Source organism: Centroberyx affinis, unplaced genomic scaffold, assembly GCF_046629955.1.
Source record: "Centroberyx affinis isolate AG114_WGS23_722 - 3 ecotype Tasmania unplaced genomic scaffold, CSIRO-AGI_Caff_v1 ptg003328l_1, whole genome shotgun sequence".
NCBI classification, from domain to species: Eukaryota; Metazoa; Chordata; class Actinopteri; order Beryciformes; family Berycidae; genus Centroberyx; species Centroberyx affinis.
This window is the reverse complement of record NW_027281329.1, coordinates 33,491-58,085: the sequence shown is the minus strand read 5'-3', so window position 1 is coordinate 58,085 and position 24,595 is coordinate 33,491. Positions and strand designations below refer to the sequence as shown.

General features: G+C 41.5%; 1 protein-coding gene across 2 annotated transcripts; it reads right to left on the bottom strand.

Annotated features, from left to right (window-relative positions):
• Positions 1–9,995: 9,995 nt before the first annotated feature.
• On the bottom strand, positions 9,996–24,247 carry tut4 (terminal uridylyl transferase 4). 2 transcript variants are annotated; one of them, XM_071538703.1, is made up of 30 exons: positions 24,139–24,247; positions 22,964–23,523; positions 22,660–22,811; positions 22,350–22,466; positions 22,040–22,217; positions 21,677–21,765; positions 21,088–21,139; positions 20,646–20,715; positions 19,913–20,039; positions 19,128–19,247; positions 17,718–17,912; positions 17,275–17,449; positions 16,626–17,182; positions 16,217–16,367; positions 15,624–15,710; positions 15,417–15,520; positions 15,254–15,311; positions 15,050–15,153; positions 14,837–14,926; positions 14,616–14,729; positions 14,409–14,486; positions 14,014–14,191; positions 13,848–13,895; positions 12,828–12,910; positions 12,577–12,692; positions 12,276–12,430; positions 11,894–11,991; positions 11,164–11,731; positions 10,634–10,828; positions 9,996–10,509 (listed from the first exon to the last, which is right to left on the bottom strand). In XM_071538703.1, the coding sequence occupies exons 2-30, from the start codon at positions 23,439–23,441 to the stop codon at positions 10,421–10,423; spliced, it is 4,626 nt and encodes a 1,541-aa protein (XP_071394804.1). In that variant the 5' UTR covers positions 23,442–23,523; positions 24,139–24,247; the 3' UTR covers positions 9,996–10,420. The 2 variants fall into 2 exon arrangements, with proteins under 2 accessions (XP_071394804.1, XP_071394805.1); XM_071538704.1 differs by having other exon boundaries at positions 10,658–10,828.
• Positions 24,248–24,595: the final 348 nt, after the last annotated feature.

Here is a 24,595-nt window from a genome sequence, read left to right as displayed (position 1 = left end):
CACAATGTTCTCTGAATAATGATACTGCCATCGGCCTGCTTAGGCTTCTCAGAGCCATCGATGTTCAACCATCAACACCTTGACTCAAACAAACAACATCCAGCAGCACTGAAAGTTCGGATTATATGTGTAAAGATCACATTCATTTTCACACAGGCAATGATGATATGTGCTGATCAAAAGCTTTTTCTCCTTCCCCAAAATCAAAAATAATACTATGCAGTCTGGACAGGACACATTTTTCTCTTTGAACGATATTCTTTGAACTCACCGTTGTATTTTTGGAGTCCAAAACACGTGACCATTACACTCTTGAAGGACATTAGAATGTGCTGTGATTCCTGGGCAGGTATATTGAGCAGAAGGCATTTATAAAAATGTTAAATGACACTGCCCTCTGAACCAGAGGAGGGAGTGGTGATGGATGACCCAGAGCGCAGCAGGAGTGTTGGAGATCCTGGACGTGACGCTTTGATCAATGTGTCTCTCCCCATAGCCAGCCAGGAGATGTAGTGCCTGCCATGTTCAAACCCCATTGTTTAATCCAACGCGTCATTTGCACGCAGACGAAGGTTAACGAGAGAGAGATAACCCATTAAATTATCAATTAATCATTCTAACATTTATCTCCAATTTTGTCCTTTTCCCTCCCAAAAATCCCATTCATACACGTGCACATGCAGGCACACACACACAAACACAGAGGTGCACCTACGGACAGGAACACATGCATATGCAAGCACACACTCAAATACACACGTGCGCACATGCATACGCACGTGCACACACATACACAAACACTCCAACACCCCCGATAAAAACCTGCAGGAATTCTTTTTTTTTTTTAGCTGCTTGTACTTTCTTCCTTGTGTAATTTGTCTGCTTTATCTCAACTGAGGGATTGAGCTGGCTTTTGGGTGCATGTTTAGATAGCCCGGACATCCATTATCAGTCTGAGGCAAACCCGATTTAGACCCTCAGTAAAGGAATTACTCAGGAGGAGAGGAGAGCGCCGTGATTCTGTCACCTTCCCTTCCACCCTGGGCCCCCATCTTTGCTGTTTAATTGGGCTGCTAATCAATTAAGGCCTGTGCACACAGATCCCCACAGCCAAGCGCATAAATGAGGCTACCAGTGAGACATCAGTGAGAGATCTAACAAACCAGAACTACACACTGCACATTTTTCACATTTCATATCTTCCTGCTTGTCCTAATCTAGGCTAACCAAATATGTGGGCTTAGCAACTAGGCCTAAGTTTTCACTAGTTCAGTGGCACCACATTAGCATACTTTAAAGATGCAAGATTTTTCTATGATTTCAGTTCACAGACTGTAAAGGTTTTCCTCTCCCGAGATAATCAGGGAACCAGATCAATACTGATTAGGCAGAGTCAGAGTGAAAAAGCACACTGAGAATTATCAATGAGTATGTCAAAAAATGTAACCTAACAATCTAACTCGCTCAATTTGATCATGAAATGCTAATTTTCCTGTCAAAATGCCTTCTACTGTAACCTCTCCACCAGACTATTACAAATTATATATATTATATATATATTAAAAAATTATAGTTAAAACCTGTCCCTCATATCGATATTAAATCCACTTTAGCAACTGTTTTAACTAACCTGTTTAAGGAGTTGTTTGTGAGGTATTTTTAAATACAAACAGTGCTGCTCATGTTTACACCCAAATACAATCTAAGTAGGAATGTCATATGAAGTCAGTGTGTGTTTAAAGGTGTAAAAAATGGATTCAAACCAACAGCTCATCTTAATTCTTTGTGTCCCAGCTACCCTGGACTGCTCTTAATAGTATTAAGCAGCATGTGAACACAGAAGAAGCGGACCTTTTTCCAAGGTAAGTAATTTCACAGCGTTGCCAGATGGGCCTTTGAGGATTCCGTTGTCAGTAATCGGGCCCTCGGTTGGTATCAGATGCCTCCGTCCTTACAGCTGCAAACATCCCGGAGCCATTTTGTTGCTGCTCATTTGATCATTAAGATTGGGACTTTGTGTTTGACTTTCACACTTCAACCATATTAGGACATTTAAAGGAGTCTGTGACGTGTAGAGACTGACAATGCAAGAAGAATGAGCAGTCATTTCCACAGTCATTAGGACCGTTTAATAGCTTAATTCCTGCGAATCAAACCAAGGGAGGCCTAGCTGCATCCCTCTTTCAGCGAGTACCTGGCCACATGCCAGATGTGGGGAAAAGCCAGCCTCACGGTGGTCCACCTCCTGCTTTGTCCTATGAAAAGATTACAGGGTTGTAGAACTTATTGACTCAGAGTTTTCCTCAAGGTATAGAGTAATTAATGCAATTAGACCCTCTATCTCCGCTCAGGCCTCTTATCATGCAGTATTTCCTTATCGCTTGTGGAAATTTAATTAGAAAATCTTTCCAATTAATGATTTTATGAAATTAAAGTTAACTTAGTCTCCTCAGCCAGTTGATTCCCTTGTCAGTTGTTGGCCAGAAGTACATAAAGAGGAGTACAGAGTTGGGACAGCTCACTCAGATACTTGCAAACAATTCCCTACTTTGAACACATATATATACAGGTAATTTTGTTTCACCTTTAACTTTTGGCCAAAGTAGTATCTCTCGTCTGCCTTCTTCCAGTTCTCTCCCCTCCCAGTTTTATCATGTTGCAACAGTGAAGGCAGAGTCAAGAAAACACACAGCCATAAATCACAAGTGTACGTATGCTTAAATAAGTCCCAGTCCTCTGCAGGGTGCTGTTGCAGCCCAGGGGTGGGAAGAGATCAGTAACCATGGTGCAGAAACAGCGCACACCGGAGCCCAACACCTAGGGGGACACACAGCACAAGCCGACAGGATCCACTTGGTCATGATAAAGTTAGCTGGGTATCAGTAAACCTAACAGATCGAACTCATCTGGGAATGGAATGATTGTACATGTAAGTAGCACATTGTTATATAGGCCTAGAATTTAATTTTTAATTAGGGAAAATTAAAGATATCCTCTAATCTGTGTATAATGATCTACAGTATATTGTAGGTGTTGTGGTCCCAGCTGGCTGTAATGGATTCATGTAAAAAAGGGGAGGGGGGGAGATTTCCCTGATATACAGACGTTTTTTATTTTACTCTTATCAATTGAATGAAGATTGGAGCCAGCCCTCGTCTACTTGATTGATGTATCTAGTGTCTCTGTCTCTGCCACCGTCGCTCTGTGAGTCTCTCTCTCCCTCTCTCCCCAGGGAATCCCGATCACATCACCTGTATCATGGCTCAGAAAAATGCGTCTGGAACAAATGCAATTCCCAGACTTGTTGTCAAGATCATAGGCGGCAAACAAGTCAAGCAATTCATTGAGGAGCCAGAAGCGTGAGTACAACAAGGCTGACCGTGATCCTGCTTGAATCTGTACCGCTGGTTTATTCTCAGGCTGGATAAGGTTGCTTTCAAAATGTAATCACTATTACCTGCTAAGAATATGCAATCCATACAATGCAGGAACTCTGTAATCTGAGAGTTGATGTTCGGCTATAATTTGAAAATTGTTTTTATCAAAATCTACAAATTATAATAATTAATAATATAAATAATTATTATTTAATTTAGTGTTGTGTAAAATGTTGGTGTTCGTACTCTGTGTAATGCCATTAATAATCAGTGATTTTTTTTTTAAGTATCTGTTTTCAAATTAGATCACTTTTTTCAGTAATTATGACACATTACATTCCCACAGAGGTTTTTGTGGGAGTTCTTCCTGGTTCTCACTGAGGGTCAGTTTCATTTATTGTTTCATAATGTGGGTGTTGCGAAGTCCTTTGAGACTGTAACTGTGATTACAGGCTATACAAATAAAGCTGACCTAACCTGACTCGACTTACATGACTCACCAACCTCTCACCAAAAAGTACAACACTCACCATATCTTGATGTGTTTTTACATGAACAGAGATACAAAAGACATATTAAAGAAAGACGAAGCGACTCCTCCTGAAGCTGTGGATAATATTTTAAAGGAAACCCCGGCTGAACAAGACATTATGGTGTCCAAGTCTCCCAGACAAATAGAGGACAGAGTGGACTCTGTGCTCTGGGCTGCGCTGGACCAGGTAAAATGAATGTGTGATATTGATACTTTATAGGGAACAATGTTTGCTTTCCCCCTCCAAGGAGGTCAGAGGAGAGCGTAGAGACACAGCTGGAGCTCAGTGACACTTCAGCATGGCAGATGATGATGACAACTCATAACTGGGGCACTTTGCTGTTATGCAATACATGCGTGAAGTGTGCACATATGCAGACACATGCGAGGAGACAGTTACATCCGAAGGGATTTCAATGTGCAATTGGGTTGCTGCTGTGTCTCCCCTCAGGCCCCTGACAGGTTGTGTGTGACAGCGCCATCTGGTGATCGCTCCCTGTCCTACATTCATCCAAAGACTCTCCAAAGGACAGAAGAACAGAAAGCAGCAAGGGCATCAGAGACTGAAATGGAGCAGGTCAGTTCTAAGATGAAATATCTCTACTCTAAGATGCATTGTAGTGCCTCATAGATTTAGACTTAGCACTGCTTTTGAATTAGGCTAGTGCGAGGATGACTGGAGATATAATCACACTGCTTGTGTTTTCCCAGAAAGGTCTGCCTGAGGAGGAGAAAGATAAGGAAGGGCTCTCCTCAGCTGTCAGTGAGGAACTGTCTGATTGGCAGCCTTCCTCCTTGAGATCAGTGGAGGAGGAAGCAGTTGCACTTGATCCCACCTGTCGAGGGATACTGAATCAATCTGAGATCACTTATGTGTTTCTGAAAAATGAGGTTCCACTGAAGTTACCAACATTCCATCTGCTTCTCCAAATGTTTTCGGATAAAAACTATCCAGACCAGGTAAGGCCTGACATACACTACAAAAAACCATAACAAATCATTTAGTCCATTTAGTCCATGTAGTCCAGTAGTCAACAATTAAAATAAATCTACTAATGGCATGAGACAATTTCACTTATTTTCAATGCAACTCAATGTGTTTAAAGAATTTTGTATTTTGTATTTTGTATGTCATATTGTACTTATACTTATATATACTGTATATTACTTTAAAGATACTGTCACTTGTTTCAAGAAGATTTTCAAAACAAGGCAGATTTTTTTCTTCACTTGTTTCAAGAAAAACAGGATTATAAGACTCAATAATAGAATAAATGACTTGTTAAAATGCATGGGAAGCATGTGAAGCATAGTCATAACTGTTACTGAATCAGTGATTGCACACTTTTATTGTGTGTTGTATCAGTCAGAGTAATTTAGCATTTTGTTGGCTTTTGTTCTCATAGATTCATTACAAAAGTCTCTTACATTTCATAAGATGCGCTGTGTTTCCCGAGGAACTCCACAGTGACAGCAAGGTAAATTAACACAATTTTCACAAATTCACAAAGCAAATTTCTGTTTTAAGTCACATAAAACAGAATGAATGATTTTGTTCATATGATGTTCAAATTCAGCAGCCCTCTCTTTTCAAAGGCAGCAGCTAGGTGCATGTCAGAAACATCAGTCATCCCCCGGGCTTCAGCCTCAGTTGGAAATCTCACACCAATCTGTGCAGCACCTGTGGGAACGGAAACCTGGCTCCAGCGGTTCCACAGGCTGGAGCGAGCCATGCACTTAAGTGATACCCAGAAGACAGGTAATAAAAAACATAAAATATATAAAACTGACAACACTGAGACAAAGCAGCGACAAACTGTTATAAACTGACCATTTCCCCTTTCACCTTTCTGCAATTCCAGGATACATGGATAAGAACAAAGCCAAACAGCTGATTCAAAACTATAACCAGATCTTGGATCTCAATCTGAGCACACTGAAAATTGGCGAGGCAACACATGCAGCGAGAAACCAGAGTCAGATTCACCTGGCCACTGCTCTGCAACACCTCAAAGAACTATGAATTACTGTTAGTGTTGGAGTGACAGAAACTGTTGTGTATGCATGAGCAGATTTGAGTCTCAATATCATGAAGGTCTGTGAATATCAGAAAGGGAATGACAGGAACAGGTCTTGTCATCCATTATTATTTAGAGGTCGGTCAAAGTTGACATATATGTGATTTATCAGACAGTCATTGAACTATTAAATAAATCATCAACAATGTAAGAAGTCAATAAACCCTTTAATTCATATTGTTGCTTGAGAGAGAGAGAGAGAGAGAGAGAGAGAGAGAGAGAGAGAGAGAGAACATTGCTATTGGCTGGTAAGTTTCAGATCCCAGATCCCATACAATGAATTGATATTTTCACTGACTTGACTCAAGAAAGATTATTCTTGACAGGTTTAGAAATTTTGTCAGCAATCCAGTTTACATCTCAGTGGGCAAACTAGATTTAAGGAGACAACATTTCAGAGTACAGACCAGTATTTCTCTGCCCATATTTCACCTCGGTTGATTTAATACTTCCTCACTCGTCTTTCTGGTGTCCAGAGGGTAAGTGCACGAACAATAAAATCTCCTATGATCTACTAGGAAATTGACACCTATACTGGCGTCTCCAGGCGGTCCACCTTGCATCTGAGCTATGAGACTCATCATGTTCATGGGTGTAGATAGTTATACTCAACTATGGTCCTTATTCAGTACTTGATTGTTTCATATTAGGGAACTTAATACTTGACATGACTTTTCCACATTTCAAAGCAATTACCCTGCTTTTTAATCCATTGCATTAACATCAGCAGTTCCTAGTTCCCTACTTCAGTAAAAAGTTTTGCATACAAAACATCATTTCCAACATCTTGGAAATGATTTTTCTAGAGGGAGCAACCTGAGTAAGCATACTGTAAATGGACCGCTGACAACTTTAATCCACAGACATAAAAGCATTGAAGAGGGAATTCTTCCTGGCAGTGAAATATGAGGACATTATATTGAATATGCTTCACCAGCTGACTCATATTCCACAGTAATTTTAGTAGAATTTGGAATTGCCTGAGAACTATTCCATCATAATAGTATCATAAAGAATTTTCAGCTGAGATTCCTAATTTCTGTGTAGCTCAATGGCTAGAGTATGCCCCAAACACCATGGTTAAGGGTTTGATTCCCACAAGGTCCACCCATGTTAAACAAATGAACGCACCCATAGTTCAGTAAGGTGCTTTTGATAAAAGCATCCACTAAATTGTATACATTTGTCCACCAGTACGTGTTCAAGACAACGATATGCACACAAGCTTTTGGGAAGTTAACTTGGTCTTGCTGTTGCAATACATGGTAACGGGCTTGCACTGCTCCTGCCCCAAAGCATCTTCACTCTCCCACAAGAATGAATAGAGCATCCATGTCAAAGACGCTCATCCTTTTCTGATGCAACAACCTGTATTTGGCCATACCCAACTGTAACAAAAACATAGCTAGGAGGGTTTTTTCCAAGCACAGTGGCTCTAATCTGGGAGGCAGCCAAATACAGAACATTCTGCCATATACCTGCAGGTCTCACCTCTCCTGCCTCTTCCTGCATCAAGCCCCTGAAATGAAATAATTCTGCTCCAGCTACAGCTACTCTGCTCCCTGCTTGTCCATCATGAGGTCCCAGATGTTTTATCCCTCTGCTAGGTAGCTGCTCACCTCTCTCACTGATGTGTGACTCGACCAGCCCCTGGACATAATAAGCCTATAGGCTTACTAATGCAGTGGGTCGGAGAGATTGCCAGTAGTGTTGCACAGCCATTTCCTTGCTACAATAACTCTGAAACAACCTCTATGTTTTAAACTAAACATAGCCTTTAGATTATGGGATATGTAAACATCTGCCATCTTAAAATGTGGACTGTATTAAAGTTTGCAATGGCTGGAAGGATGACTGAATGATAAGAGTTTTAGGTAAGTTCACACTTTTACAAAATGTGTATAAAGTAATCCCTGGAATAATGATCAATCTCTCCTAGGGAGTAGTTAGGCTACTGTTATCAAACATACTATAGCATAGGCTACATACATAGAAAGCACTGCTTGTACAGCAATGTACTATATTATAAAGGGTATGTGTTGTCTTACAACTAGAAAGATTTTGCTATATGACATCATCTAAATTAAATTGTTTTTTTTAAGAAGAGAAATATGGAGTTGTGTAAAAAAATTGCAGCTACAGTCTGAAAATTAGTTATATTTTCACATTAAAACAACTTCCTTCTATTAGATTCTGTTAAATTAAGAAGAGGTATATTTTCCCTCCTCTTGACCTTGGCAAGGCATGGCAAATTGTTGAGGACTGTGCACTGGACCAAAGGTGCCCTTCATGTCTGAGGGTTCAACGCCAGGAGAAGTAGAAGTGTGGAAAACAAGATGGAAGACGAAGAGAGGAGGAAGGATATTCAGGATTAACGCTCTGGGAAACCTCCATTTACTGCTTGTTAAGGTTCTTATGAAAACCATAATCATACCAGCTTCCTGAACCATCTGGATGTTGTAACTTCTTTTCCATTCTCAAGATGAAAAGGAACTCCAGGAGATCCAGATGGCTTTCAAGGTTATAAACATACAGCATATATCATAAAATGCATTGTTAGGACTGAAGAGGGACCATCGACAGAGACAACAAGAAAGAACTCCAGGTGTTCGGATACTTACAACGGTCTTTATCATGGAGCATTGAGGCAAGGCTCACATAAACCTGCATCCCTAGAGGATATCAACTACAAGTAATTCAATTTTTGTACAAGTGAAAAATAGTCCATAGCCTATCATTCAGCCAGGTATGGGTGTTTTTTTTTTTTTGTCCCTCTCAAGTGAGTTTCAGTCCACACTAGTGCAAAGTGTTCTCAAGAACCTTTAGTTCCCAAAATACCTGAGGTGGAAGCCCATCAATTGTGTGGCATCATAGGTCACTCCCAGCAGAACAATATTCCCTCATCTCTGGATCTCATGGATGGTGGTGTAGACACAAAAGTTCTGTCATCCACGGAGGGTGTGCGTTCAGCTGTATGCCTGTTGTTTTCTTTTCATCAGTGGTGTGTAAAAATAAAGTGAAACATCCTACGACTAGGAAAATATGAGCAGGGCTGAGAATGGTCAAGAGTTATGGTAAATACTGCATTTAGACTGTTTCATATCCTAGTTTTAGTTTTAAGAAAGCACTATGCTGCTAATGAAACTGTTTCTCATAAAGATGCATATCCTGAGAATACTTTAATCAAGTAAGATGACTCTAGGTTTGTGCCAGTGGTGCATGGGTGCATTACTAACATTATGTAGGACAGTCTGCCTGAGCAAATTAAGAACACCTCACTCAGTTGACTGTAACATGGCGTTTTACATGTCAACACAGGTACGAAAACTGCTCCTTTCCAATTCTATGGAGTAGCTACTTTGATTTGACATGGCATGGGAGATTGTCTTGTAGTTGTAGTCTTTCATTGGATATGGAGAATTAAAACATCCATGGTCAGAACCAAGCTCATAGCCATGGCGGTCAAACAGTATTGCACAGACAAAACAAAAACATGGAAGGTGGGTTGTCTGTCAGTCACTTTAAAGAGAGAACACGGGCATGAGAGGAAAGCCTCTTCAGGGCAAAGCCGAAAGCAGTGTGGACATTCTTATAAAGCAGTATTAAAACTGTAATTGCGTATATATCAGCAGTTATAAACCTTTCTATACTTCAATGTGAAAGACCATAATCACCTCGTTAATAAACCTGAAGGTCTCCTTCAACATTTTATGAGCAGGTGTCCAACCCGAGGCAAAGGCTTGAGGTCTAAGGGGAGGTTTAGCTTATCGCATATGGAAAGGTAGCTGTAAATCTAATGGACAACCAAGAAATGCAGATAGAACAGTGGGGAGCTGATGTTGATTTGAGTTCAACTGAGGCTATACTACAGGCCATACTATATACATAACCATAAGGGATTATGTTGTGCAGTAATACCTGATATATTTCAGGGTCATGCAGTGCTGCCCTTAAATGTACACAAGCTGTTAACCAAAACATAGACACACAACAAATTTGTTTGCTTTTTCTTTATTTTTTTTTTTAGGGTTTATGTTTTTTCCCTTTTTTTTTTTCTTGCTATCCCTGTTTTTGGCACTACATACTTAGGGGTGACATGTTAGGTTGTTTTTAAAACAAATGTCTATTCAAAGCCTTCGTCTTGTGGCAAGCAAAGTATGAATACAGCTAATAAAAATAAAGGTTTACATTTTTCCTCCTTACTTTACACATAAAATAAAAACACTTTTTGGACCCCCTCAAAAATGGGGGTATTAAAATATTTGACATTTGTATCACAAATCAATGTAATGAGACAAAAAAACATAAAAACTGTACAAAAATGATAAAATTCATTTTAAAAATCCTTGTGACCAAATGATGCAAAGTTAAGATTACATTATTTTGCTTTGTCATGGTACTGACCATAAGCCTAATCAAATGGAGATGCAAGTTCACTTCTTCTGCTGGATGAAATTCAGATTTACATGGTGCCGGACATGGGGTACCATTGGGAAATTCTGATTGGGGTGCACCACAGAACCTAATGGAAAAAAAACAAAGAAACAAAAACTCAAAGTCAATAGACATGCAGAGCTTGAGAGGTTATTTGGCATCAGATTCAGTTAAAATTATTTAGCGCTAGCAATAAGAAAACAAGAGCTTGCCTTGTCTGATCCTGTCTCTCTCACCTTGGGCCATGAAGGGCTTGCCGGGTGGGAAGCCTCCATTGCCCTGCTGGATGAAGTTCTGGGGCATGCGGTAGGGCCAGGATGGCGACAGAGTGTACTGGGGTGTGTTATTATGCTCCCAGGTCCGAGAGCCTTGGGTTACACCCCCAAACTGGGCCGGGTAGCCTGGCTCTGTAGAGACAAAATCAAGAAACAATCAATCAATAACAATATCATCTAACAATAACACATTATATACGTATTATTCCTTTTTGTGTACACAAAACGAATGCATCCCTTCACCAATGTTGTAATTAACCATTACCCATGTCCCAAGCAACTGGTGCATGTTAAATCATTCAACCATAAACTGAGAGACAATCTGCCTAGAATTATCAAGTTTGATCAATTTTGAGAACCAGCCAGCTGAACATCAGGTACAGGCTTAGAACAGAAAAGGAAAGACACAAAGTAACAGACAGAATCACAGACAGAGACAGTGCCATCAAAGTTCACCCCGTGAGTACCTGACTTGCCTACAGTGCCATTGCCCACAAGTGACCCTGGTTGTGCCAGGTGGTTGTGCCAGTGCCCGTCCCGTCCCGGCCCACCCATGCCCATCTGCCTCCCCGCCGGCTGGGCAAAGATTATACTGGGGTCATTGAGATTCATGGGGCTGGGGTTGCCCCCCGAGCCTGCGGGATTCCCATTCCCGGAGGCCGGACGCAGGGGGAATTTTAGACCAGGCGGGGAGGGGGCAGTGGGTGAGGAAGTTGGGAGGACCGGTCCATGGATGGGCCAGGAGGTGGAAGGGAGATGGACTGCGTGATGAGGTTGCCCCTGGGACTGGTGTGACTGGTGCTGGTGGGAGGGAAGAAGCCCCAGTGCAGTGAGCGCCCCCGGGTGGAACTGGCCTGGGTGGGAGGTGGGGAAGCTAAAGAGAGACAAGGGGACCTGGGGATGAGCAGGCTGCTTAGGGGGACCAGCAGAGCTGGTCTTACTCTGGGAAGATTGGGGGGAGCTGGAGGACTGGGAGGAACTCTGAGAGAATGGGGTGGGCTGGGGAGAGTAGGGCGGAGTCTGGCGACTATCCGACTATGAACAGAGGGAGAAAAGAGACACAAATAAAGTATTAGAATCAATAATAGGACAAAGCCACATTTGGAGTAAACATTACTAAATTTTGATTTCAAAATTCTGTTTTGTATATATTTTTGCAGCATCAACAGAGGGTTGATGTCCAGCTGTTCTACTCACACATTCAGAAGGTTGTCTGGTCCTTCCAGGACGGTCTGGAGTTGCCTGGGGAATGGGGATGGACTGGGAGCTCACAATGGTTCGCACCATGTGGGGAGCTAGGGGAAAACAAGCAGCCGCATTCTGGTCAGGACATTAGTTGTGACCTACTTTGTAAGTGTAAAGTAGACCTTGATTTACAGAGCCCCTTTAAATGACTGTTTCTTAAGGTGAACAACAAGGGTTAGGAAGACAACAGAAATACTAGTGGTTTTGATATTTTACAATTAACATTTTGTCTGCTTGAATGAATAGACTTCACTCTAGAACCCTAGAAGTCAGTTTCTGTATAACTTAACCTCTGAGAGATGTGGCAGACTAACTGTTTTGTCTTTGAGTATACCTGGAACTCCAGTAGTCCTCTGTCTGAGATGGCGGTACTCGGGGCAGTCCCTCCGTACATGACCCATGTCACCACACTGGAAACAGCGCCTTTCTCTTGGCTCCCGCTCCTCCTCCTTTATGTCCTCCTCTTTGTCATTTTCCTTCTTCTTCATCCTAGCAGGCAAAAAGTACATGACACAAAAAGAAGGGCTAAATAAATCCGACACACGTAAATGTGCGCACACATACACACACATAAATATGAAGCAAATGTACACACTCTCCTAATAATCAAATAGATCCAAGTGCTGCCCATATACCTGCGTCTCTTGGGACAGTCCTTCATGTAATGTCCAATCTTGCCGCAGATCCTGCAGCACCTGTCATTGGGCGCCAGCTCCCCATCTGTCAGCACCTTGGAGTCAAAAAAGTAATCCTGCCGTAGAAAACAATGGACACAAATGACATTTCAGAAGAAGATAGGTTCCTCAGAACAGAAAGCAGACACCTTTCAAATCTCAACTTTATTCCCATTTGTGTATGCACAGCAGTTAAGCCATGAGTGACGTACCACCTCCGTGCCAGGTTGGGGATAAAATGGAGTACCAAACAACTTTCTCCCGTTTATAAAGGCCTTCATGATGAAGTTCGTCACTAAGGGATGAAAAACAGAGGGTGAGAGAGTGAGGTGTTTTCAGGGATTCAACAACATTGAGATGGAGAACTTCCTCAAATCATAAAAAGGCTAGCATGAATTTTAAAGTCAGTCAAATAAGCCACAAATAACAGTCAAATAAGTTAGTCCTGGTGTGAATGGCCACGTACACATTTCAGCTTTTGGGTGCGACTACTATATTTATAAATGAATTACTTCATGTGAATGTCATTGTATGGTACACATTAGAGAAGAGTGATTACTACTGGTGCCAGGGTCCTAACCAGGACTAAGAAAATAGACCACATTACATTAAAACTTTTCTGTTTGCCAGGGCTTTTTAAGAAATTTAGGGCAATGCTTATCTGCACTGGAATATGTATTGTTTTTTTTGTTTTTTTTATCTTTTATATCTTTTTAAATGTATTTTTTCCAACGTGACTTTAACACACTTTCACTTTTTATATATTTTATTACATGTCTTTATTTTTCTCTTATTTATGTAAAGCACTTTGAATTGCCGATGTGTATGAAATGTGCTATATAAATAAACTTGCCTTGCCTTGCCCTGTGTATGTGCAATGGGAGTCAATCTACTCCTCCGATCTCACAATGGCTGTAAATAACATCTGTAACCATAGTAACATTTATGGTTCGCACCAATATGGCTACTGCCACTGCCAGTTTAGACAGCACTTTCACTTCACTTGACAGCACCGGTAACCCACCCGACACCAACTTGTCAAACAAGCCAAACCCCTTTGTGCGTGGAATGACGACACCTAAATCACAAGATCAACACCCATGCTGGCAAATTTTGATGGCATCACATGCATTTTATATAATTTTATACCAGAAATCTCTAAATTACGCTCTTGGCGAATTCAAAGAGCATATATCTGGCTGTAATTGAGTACTTTGGACTAAAGCACTTACTTTTGCGAGAAACTCCAGCACCAAGATTGTGGTTCAAATCAAAGGGATCTGAGGAGAACACAGTGAGTGAATAAGTGAGTGGGTGACAGGAATAGATGACACCAGCCATAACATAACAACAAGCAGTAGGTAAACAGAGAGGCGCCGAGCAATCTTGCATGCACACCTTCAATAGCGATGCATTTGCTGGTCCACTGTTTCTCAAAGGTGGTGAGGCGTTTCCTTTGGCGGATGCTAATGACGTGCTCTTTGAAGTCAAACTCTTCGGTGTAAAAGCGCAGCAGGCCCAGCCATAGCTCTCCTACTGACTCCTTGTTGTGCTGCAGCTCTGGGAGACGTCGACGCTGTGTAGACAGGAGAAACAGAATGAACAAGGGAGAAGGTGATTTGGAGCGGAAACATTTGGACCAGATTTAGCCCAAATAATGCAATGCTGTCCCAAAACTGCATCCCAATAGTAAAAACTTGTCTAGGAAAGTAAGTTAGCATTTAAGAAATCTTGACAGCGTATGTCCACCCATGCTGGATAAATCGTATGCAAAATAATTCCAATAAACTCACCAGGTCCTCAAGATCATCGAAAAAGAACGCATTCCAGCCATCCACCATCCGCTGTGGAACGTTCTTCCCATCAAAGATCTAAGAAGACATCACACAGAGCTGAGTGTTTTTCCTCAGAGAGAAATATCTATTTCTATTTTCATGTTTTAGGTATGACGCATTTGTTCTCAGTGTTTAGAGGTACGATCTTCAACCACTGATAGGTACCTCCTGGAGGACGGGAATGACCGGGGGCTGCCTCTGCTGCAGGAAGTAAAGCACCATCAGAATATAAGCATAGGATGAGAGGCTTCCTCTGGATGCGTCCCCAATGTCACAGCGCTGTGGGCACACAAGGCAAATTAGTTACACAGCAAGCAGCAACACAGCAACGTGAAGAGAAAAAAGAAATCCATTAAAATTAACAACTGTTTGTAATGTTTACGCACCTTTGCAAAGACTTTCATCGTGTATCCCAGGTATTGCACACGCGGGTCTATAGCTGCATAAGTAGCCAGCATTCTGGTGTTATGTTGAGCCTACAGGGATGATCCATCAAGATTAATTACTTTTAACAAATTAGTGCACCACTAAGTTGTTTCAAGAGTAAACAAATAAATAAAGAAAATGAAGGCAGGTTCTGGTACAAAAGCCTCCCTCACCAGGGTGTTATATAGGCTGATGTCTCCCTCCAAGCCACTCTGTCTGTGTTCAAACTTCACAATAGGCACTTTAGCTGTTGTGATAGGCAAGATGTTCTTCAAACCTGTGACAGGGGGAAAACGGGCAATCACAACCAGCCATGAATTTCATGCTTGATACAAATATTCTTGACTTATCACATAATGAGTAAAACCTTGAATTACCTGTATGCTTCTTTAGCACTTTGGCAAGGCCTTCAATGATCTCTTTGCAGTTTAGCTTCTGTTTAGACAATTAGAAATAATTAAAATGAACACTGACAGATCTCTAATCCCACTGAGGAAGTGTCAAAATCACATCAAATGGCAGCGTGCTTAGTCCACCTACCTCTGCAGTCTCGTGACCCTCCAGAGTCATGCAGATGTCCAGGTCGCTGTCACGGAAACCAAAGCCGTTCTTCGAAGAGCCAAACAAGCACAGCTGAGCTTTGTCTGTGGGTCCAGACACACAAACAAGGCGTTACATTTTATATTCTGTTTTCTATCCAAATGTGGATTGCATGTGCTATATCATTGGCTTAAGCTTCATACACACCATTGTACTCCTTTCGTATGAATCTCTCCAGGCTACCAAGGATCTGCTCTCTCTTCTGCTGCTCAAGCAGAGAAGGGGACAGTTCATCTACAAACACAACAGATATTAGGAACATCTCCAACAGGAATTGATCCGATATTTATCACTAAATTTGAGTGTTATCTTTATAATACTGATGTATTAATATGCAGCATGTTTCTGAGGTTGTTGTTTTTTTTTTTTTGTCAAAATGCTTCCTTGGATAAATATGATCCTGCAATAATAATAATAAATTGTCATGGATTCAGATTACATGCAACATAAGACACTGATTGCTAGCCAACAAATTATGCCAACAGTTCATTGTTTCTGCTTCACAAAATTAGACTGGACCATTTCATTTGGCCAATCATCAATCTCGTATTGGTAGGGAATATTATCCAATGCCAATATCTAAGTATCCGATGTGAAGAACAAATATAAAACCATCTGTCCAATAAATTGTTTGAGTGTTTTACTCTGAAGTCATAAAATCTCCAAAAATCTTTGTGCAATTAGCCCCTGGAAAAGACCACAATTAAATATATATTTGAACTGCACCGATGAATACGTACGATAGCAGAGTCTGCAAAGCCCGTCGAGGATGTCCCGGAAGTGTTCAGTCATAGGGGGCAGAGGCTTGAGCTCTATCTTCTTGAAGTCTTCAGGACACTCATCCTTAAGGTGACCATCTCTTTTGCAGATGCTGCACACAACGGTTGGAGGCTGGAGAGAAGAAATTTAAAGACCACACAAATTCAAAGAAGCGATTGCAAGATAATCATATAAATAAGAATTAAATATTGTTACAAAAAAAACAAGAATCTAAAGTAATTTTACCATTGTCGGAGTAAAATCTTTAAGATTTAATTCAGGATTCAATTCAAAAATTGTGAAAATGTCCAGGCTGATATAATTCTTGATCCTATCATGTTATTGATTTTCTGAAATGACAAAAAGGTGAATGGTGTTTATTTGAATTACCTTGCCACCGGTGAAAATCATCCTATCAAATATATAGTGCAGATCCTCTGGTGTAACAAGCCCCTCCGTCTCTGAAACACTGTTTTCCTCTTCCTCCTCCCCCTCCCCCTCTTTGTCACTGTCCAGCAGGCCATTGGGGGAGAAGAGAGCGTTTGTGGGCCTTTCGGTGGGTCTGTCCCCCTCACTGAGAACCATGTCCATGAGGGTGGCATCCAATGTCTTCTCACCCTTCTTTCTGGACGGATCTGAAGTATCCTCTTCGTCACTCTCGTGCTCTTCATCCTCCTTCACCTCCTGGTGCCCTCTTCCAGCGCTCTGACTTTTTCCACCTTTCCCATCATCCTCTTCTGTGTTTACAAATACAGCCTCCTTCTTCTCAACCCCTTCCAACTTCATGTCTTGTTTGCTAGCCTTCTTGCCTCTCTGGCGCCCCCCGGTGCCCCTGCTCTGAGGGCAAGCAAAGTACTTGTATGCCGTACGGAAGCGCTCCTGGATGTACTCGAACACCATTTGGCTGTTCAAGCTTCGTGCAACATTCCTCTTCAGGGCAAAAGGATCTAAAAAAAAAAGGAGAAAAAAACACTCACAGTGACTTTCTGGTATCTATTCAGACCTATAAGGCCAGCCGGCTTGTAGAACGGTCTCTTACCCTCAATGGCAAGCCTGCGACGAGGCCAGTTCTTCACTTCCCTAGAGAGGAGCTCCCTCAGGCGGATGCTGATGATGTATTCTTCCAGGGCAAACTCCAGTGTGTAAAAACGCAACAGCTCCAACCACAACTGGCCCAGGGACACACCTTTACCGAGGTCCAGGGTCAAGCGGGTCTTCAGGGAAAAGCAACAGGAGAATATTAGGTGATACAGGCCTAATTAATTTGTTTAATTGAAAGGCAGGAGACAAAACCAGGGGAAATTTTGGCATCTGCAGTCGTGTGATTTGATACAAACTGAAGACTCAAAGATATAACATGTCTTATTAACATTTGTGTGAGTATAAATATTTTGTTCCAATTTGGAGTACCTTAAGTTTCAAATCTGAATTGCAGAAGATCTAAATTTTTCTTCTGAAAAATGTTTCATCTGCACTACTCACCAAGCCCTCTCCATACTGACTGTCATCAGGTTTCTTCTGCTCTGGCTTGGGCTTGCCTTCTCCCCTGGCCTCGCCTCTGTTGTCCCCTCGTCCCTCTGTGGAGCTGGGAGGTCTGTGTTCCCATCTGACAAATACGTCCAACTTGATTCCAGTCAAATGATATTCATCCACATGTTTCACATCAAAGCCTTCAATCTGAAAGAAGCAAAAAAAAGAAGTCAGATACAACAGAGAGGAAAACTGAGGTTAAGCAAACAAGCTACAATTAGAGTTGGGGATCAATAGATCGAGAACTGGTGCCAATTCCTGATTGGTCAGAACAGAAATGCAGATAAGCTTCTGGGCTGGCCATGCCAGTATCAATAGGTGGCTGTCTAATTCGTGCAAATATATTTGTTTTTTAAAGCCAATTACACTCTGCATCTCAGTCACGGCAGACAGGCTATAAACTGTAGTGTAGGTGCATAGCCAGACACCATCTACGGTATGTACAATAGATGTGTGTAACCTAATGAAACACAACTATGACATAGATTTCATTTGAACCACTGCAGCATATTTGACAGTTTGAGCAGTGCTCTTCCTGCTCAGCAGCAACTGAATCCAATGACATTCCCCAAAATAATGGCTTGTCCTTGTTCAACCAAGGTTACCTGCCTTATAAAAATAACCAAATCTCTTATTTGCTAACTTGTAGACATATTGAAAAGACCTTTTAAAAACATTGTTAAAGTAATTCAGATCTGGAAACTAGCTGAAGTCAGAATTTGGCTAGCATTAACTATAAACAATGTCAGAATAACATTTAGCTAAGTTGAATACATGGCCAACACTATGACTATGGCAGTGGTAGTCATCAGTGCATGACTACCATGACTACTGGGTGCAGCCTATGTAATGATCAAGTAAACATAAATCTAAATATGTTGCTGAAATATGTGACTGGTTCCATGTTCATACTGGTAAGACCATTTTGAACAAGAGGAGCTGCCTAATGTCTCGCCATAATCACCATGATGCATGAAACAATTAGACATAGCCAGTTATACTAATGACACCAATGCATTATAAAATATGACATTATATATACTGTATTTGTATGTCAACATAGTTGTCTTTACATAATACATGGGTGGCATTAATAAGTTCTCTTACAGCATTATGGAGTAGTTTCAAGTTTTTCCTCATTAATATGCAAATTTATGCAGCGAGGTGCTCCAAAATGTAATCAAATCGTCTGCTCTATAGAGGGAATCTGTGGTGTAAGTATGAAGTTTCTGTCATGTATTGTTCTTGAGTGTTCACAAGAATGCGTCTACAAACACAGAAAGACAGACACAGATGCCACCATGACAACACAATGTCCCACATTCCACGTATCATGGTGGCAGGACATGAGAATTCACTTACCCAGCGGCCCAGGTAGACTGGGAGGATGGGCTCTTTCCTCTGCTGCAGGAAGAAGATGACCATGAGGGCGAAGGAGTAGGAGGGGATGCCACCCTCTGCCTGGCAGTCAATGTGGCACAACTACAGGGATAAACATGCAAGAAAACATTTGCTGTTTGTTAGTTTGCTTTTTAGTCTTAATCAAAATAAAATAGTATAACTCAAATTAATTAGTTAAAGTACCAAATCCTCACACATTATAGTCTATTCATGAACTCTTTATTATGTGGAAATACACATTTATAGCATGATTTTCTTTTCTATTTGCAGTGTTTTCAATACATATGAGGTATTGCATGTCTTTGAAGAAATGTAGATGCTTTATTAAAAAAAAAAAGTTCAGGCAACTATTCAGGCAAAATTTTAAAAAGCTTTAATTTCATGGCTAGTTCAAAAGAGCATATCAAAAACAACTCTAATGCATGTTGTTGACCTACATTTGAAATGGACCTACCCGCATCCACCATCTTGTTCTTCATGCAGTGTGGTGTGCTACTCCCTGATGAAGGCCACAACACGGCCAAAACACCATTGGAAGGTGTTTCCAATATGTTCTTCTCTGAATTAGCCATGAAATTAAGGCTTTTTAAGTTTTTACCGGAAGAGTGCCTTGGAACTTTTTCAATAAGCAACAACCCCAAACCAAAGAGCACCTTCAACACATTCCTTCACACACCAAACTCAATAGAAGCGCTCTCTATCCTCTCGTCTTTGAGCTTAGGTATCAGTTTCAGCAGCAGTCTTACCCTTGCCCAGTAGCGGAAGGCCAGGACCAGGGGAACCAATCTGGGCTCCAGTTTAGCCAGGGCAGCCAGGTGATTGGTGGTGAGACAGGCGACATCATTGCCTGCACTAACCTTGCACATCAGCCCACTGCACACAAACAGAAGCATCAGGCACATGAACACAACACTGAATCAATTGAAAAAAAAAAAAAAAAAACGTAATCATGCTAGCTGCTGTCTTGCATTAATGCCGCTGTGTAGGGCTCCATATAAACAGTTATCCCTATCTGTTCCAAAGAAAATCACCATCATAGGCAAATTTATAATGTTCCACCTATATCTCTACTGTGTACTGTCTTTCTACTTCATTTGAGGCTATTTTGTTGGAGAACCAAAGTTGGTGCATAACTGCAAACTAGTACTGGAACTGATCAATTAACTAAGAGTTGATATGCACTATAAGAATGTTCAGTCCACATAAGCAGACTGTAAAATGAGATAATCTAACTCAGCTGACTCCATGTTGACTGGGATGGCACAATCTGTTGTAGGATAGCTCTACATCATAAGAATTCCCTCTTCTGATCTGTGATGTAGGCAGGGAAGCAATTATTAAAAAAAAAAAAAACACACACAAACACACACAAAAACATACATTCTAGACATGTATGGCATATACATTAAACAGCAATGATGATAGACTGTCATAATCATAAAAAAAACATTGCACTGAGGTGTTCAGGCCGACACTAACCTGCTGATATCCCGACAGAATACAACAGGAACTTTGGCATGAAAGTCTGACTCAACCTCAGAAAATTCAGCTAGGGAAAAAGATTGAAGAATCTAGTAAATTACCTTAAATAAGTTGCACAAACAGAAATGAATTTAATAGGGCAGTTTCACTTAAATACTGGACCTACACAGAGTAACATTTATCCAAACCCCTTGGGTGTAATGTATTTTTGGATAAATGTAATATCTACTGAAATTCCAGACCACAACATCTAACAAATATGACATTTCTAAGCATTCTGAAAATGTTCTGAAAAGTCTAATTTGCAAATGCTTTCAGACAAATGCATCAACAAGGCAAATACAACAATTACGGACAATCAAGACAAAGGGTTTATACAACTTAAGGCCACTTGAACGTGTCTCAACTCAAAGTTTGAAATGTAATAGGCAAGACTTACAGCTGTTCTTTAGGATTTCCAGCACTTGAATCAACACGTCTGGTTGCGTCATCTGAACAGACAAAAGTAGCAAGAGAAAATGAGAACATCAACACCACCAAACATCACGGCTGATTCCACCCTTTTCCCCAATGTCCTTTACATACATAAATCATCAATCAATAAATAATTACAACATTCAATTTGAGACACTAGTATAACTGAGGAGATTGCTTTACAGCACAAAACAGGAAGAGGGATGCTGCTCTTCCAGTGCAAATGGAGCAAGTGGCAACATCCTTTTTGTGACAGAAAGCAACAGGGTTTATGGAAAATGTGGTCTTAATTTTGACAAATACTAGCACTAACAATACCACTGGCGTGATATAGAGGCTACCAACTGTCTTCACCATGGTTTATTTGTTCAAGGGAATTATACCAATGTATCACAGTTATTTTGACAATGATATATTGGTGTTTAAAAATGCTACACATAGCACCCTTAAATGATGTTCTGAATATTTACAGTTAGGATGGAGAAAACAATGAATATGGATGTATCAGTCCACATACACCACTATTTTGTGACTGTGTAAACAAGCAGACTTACTGAGGAAGGGTAGGTGACATCAATGTTGATATCACTTGTCTTGAAGGCAAATCGGGTAAGACATGATCCATAAAGACGGAGGGAACAAGCTGGAAAACCAAACAACTGTTATTGGACAAATATAACTACATATTTCTGTAACTCCCAAAACTATCAGGATTATAGACTGTGACTAGGTGTCCATTTTAGTTTGTAAAAACCGGTGAAAGCTAGACTCTGCAGATCATCGAGGCCTGGGCCCACATAACAATCCAGACTTCTGTAGGACTTGAAAAACAAACTGTTCTGAAAGCAACTCTCCTCTTCCACAGTACTTGTTGAATAAAACCATGGACCAGGGTGAGTGGCGTCATGGAGGACTACCTGAGAGGTGCTGCTGGATGGTCTGCTCCATCCTGGTGACCACTGCCTGCCGAACCTGGAAGTCCTCTTCTGAGATCCCTTGTTGCTTGGCTGTGTCCAGGACAGATGCGTCCACTGCCCTCAGCTGGGCAGGGGAGGGGGGCGGCAGGGCACGCAGCTCATTCTCCTCCTGTTTCTCCTGAAATAGCAGAACCAGTGTAAAATGCTGAATTCAAAAGCCTTTATTTTTGATCTTTCCTTTTCCTTAAAAAAGAAAAGAAAAAGAAAACCACGAGCACAAGTCCTGGGATGAGTGAAAACACAAACTTACCATTATGTTCTTCTTGTGTCTCTTTTCCTTGATGTGTTTGTGTGCTCCCTGGATGTTCTCAATGTGCACGGAACAGAGCTTGCATAAGTACTGAAAGTTTGGGTACTCAGGGGACTGCTGTGAAAACAAAAGAGAGGCAAAAGCAATCAATTCAAATCCTGTACCACTGTCTAATCCTTCACGAGTGGCCACCCTTTACTAAATAGATATGCAAATTACAGTAACCTAAAGACATCAGACAGAAACTCATTTGGAAAACACCAACTCCTCCCCTCCATTCATGTCTATTCTGAAGGGACTGTCTCCGTACTTTCACCAGTCGGTGGATGTAGTCTCTGTAGAGGCGCTCCTCTGCCTGCCGGAGGCCCAGCTGTTGCTCTGTCAGCGTCCCTTCCTCCCGGACAGCCCCCACCTCTGCGCCCTCTTCAACAGACTGACTCATCAATGCCATAGCCTTCGACCCTGCACACAACAAACCAGACAATGTTCCAGAGATGCGTTTGGTCATCTAAGGCAATATTTATACACAGACCTATTTGTCATGAAAAGATAAGATATTACAGGCTACAGCCCTAGCTGTAGTTAATAAAAAGAAATATTGTAACTAAACCCACCGTGGGACTTGTCCTTCACTAGAGTGGCCTTGGTGGCCTTGGTCTGCTCTGTGCGGCCTTTCTCAGGTGTACTAGGCACTGCAGCAGAACTGGTCTCTCTGCTTCCTGAGGGGCTCCTGCCTGCGGATAGAGAAGCCTTGGAGTCAGGAGCCTGCGCTGCCAACTGCTGCTGTGGGCCTGCCACTTTTCCTTTGCCTCTCTCCCCAGAGCTGGTTCTCCCAGTTAGCCTGCGGGGCTTTCCTCTCCCCTTGTCCTGGGGGCTATCTGTGGAGGTCTTGCCTGGCCCACGACTTCCCTGGCTGCCTATATTATGGTCATCCTTTGTAGTAGTAAGGCTTTCCTTATTGCGGCCAGCAGACTTGATGCCCTCTCTCTGTGCTGGAGCCTCTTTATTTGGCTTGGTGGGCAAAGCTCTGGCTCCTCTTGCCTCGTTGCGAGATGGTTTGACTGTTTTTATTGGGCTTGTGGACTCATCCATGCCTCTCGTCCTCCTGCTCGTGTCCCTGGTGGAGTCAACAACACCACGTTGAGGATGACCAGGGAGACAAGAAAAATGAAATCTAGAAAGACAGACAGAGATGTCATTTACATTAATTTAGCTGGCCAGATTACAAAATGAAATATTGTGCTGGTCTTTTTCATCTTGTTTTTATCAAATAATGTCAAGATGAATGACCAAATCCATGCATATGCTGATTGTATCCTGTACTGTAAGTCATTATAAATGTTAACGATAGTTAGAGTGACAGAGCCGTTAGCTGAACCCCCAAACTCACAAACACACCACATACAATCAGAGTCCAGCCAGACAGTAACACTGATGCTGCTGGTAGCTAGCTTAACTTCCAAAACAGAAACGAAAAGGGGCGATTACGCACAGTGCCACTCGCAGATAAACATTAGATATTGTCGTCGGTTTATCCACAAAAATCAACAGTATAATGAAAATGTATTTCCTGCGTTCTAGCAAAGTTGCACATTTACTTCCTGGGGTCTGTTTGCTTAGCTTAGTTTGCTATTAGCTGTCTCCATTAGCTAGCTACTGTACCGAGTTATCTAGCTAGCTACCGTGAGATAAATAATACTGGCACAGTTACCACAAAACAGCAAGCTATTAAAGACAGCAAAAAAATGATTTCGACAATTACAACAAGGAGGAACACATATTAACTTACTTTTAAAATCAAAATTATATTTCAACTTATTGTTTCGCTATCTCCATATTCCTGTTAGGCATATTGTTTTTCAAATCCCACGGCCCTGGTCAAAACAGCTACCATTGACGCCATGTTAATACATTCCCCCACTGCATTGTGGGAGTGCCAGTGATGATGTAAAGGGGCGTGTCAAATGCTGCCTTCGTGTGCTCCTTGTAAAGTCCCTAATACAGGTATGTTGTTCTGAGCAGCTGCATCAGGCCTGGGACCATCTTGGAGGTCCATTGTAGAATTAGTGCATCCTGCTGCTGCTGGCCATTCGTCGATAATGCAATGAAGATACCTGAACCAACATTTGGGCTCAGGCTAGAGTATCTAGCTATTTGTTTGTTGGTATTTGTTGGTATTTTGTTTGTGAGAATTTAATGTGTCCAAGAAATCTCTCTTTTCTGCATTTCTGATTCCACAATTGCCT

What these genes read in the sequence shown, in the direction of transcription:
- tut4 (XM_071538703.1), bottom strand. Translation starts at nt 23,441, where the DNA reads ATGGATGAGTCCACAAGCCCAATAAAAACAGTCAAACCATCTCGCAAC. An exon ending in CATCCAGCAGCACCTCTCAG is followed by an intron (nt 21,766 to 22,039) that starts GTAGTCCTCCAT and finishes TTGGTTTTCCAG; the next exon opens with CTTGTTCCCTCCGTCTTTAT. An exon ending in TCGCAGGCTTGCCATTGAGG is followed by an intron (nt 17,183 to 17,274) that starts GTAAGAGACCGT and finishes TTTTTTTTTTAG; the next exon opens with ATCCTTTTGCCCTGAAGAGG.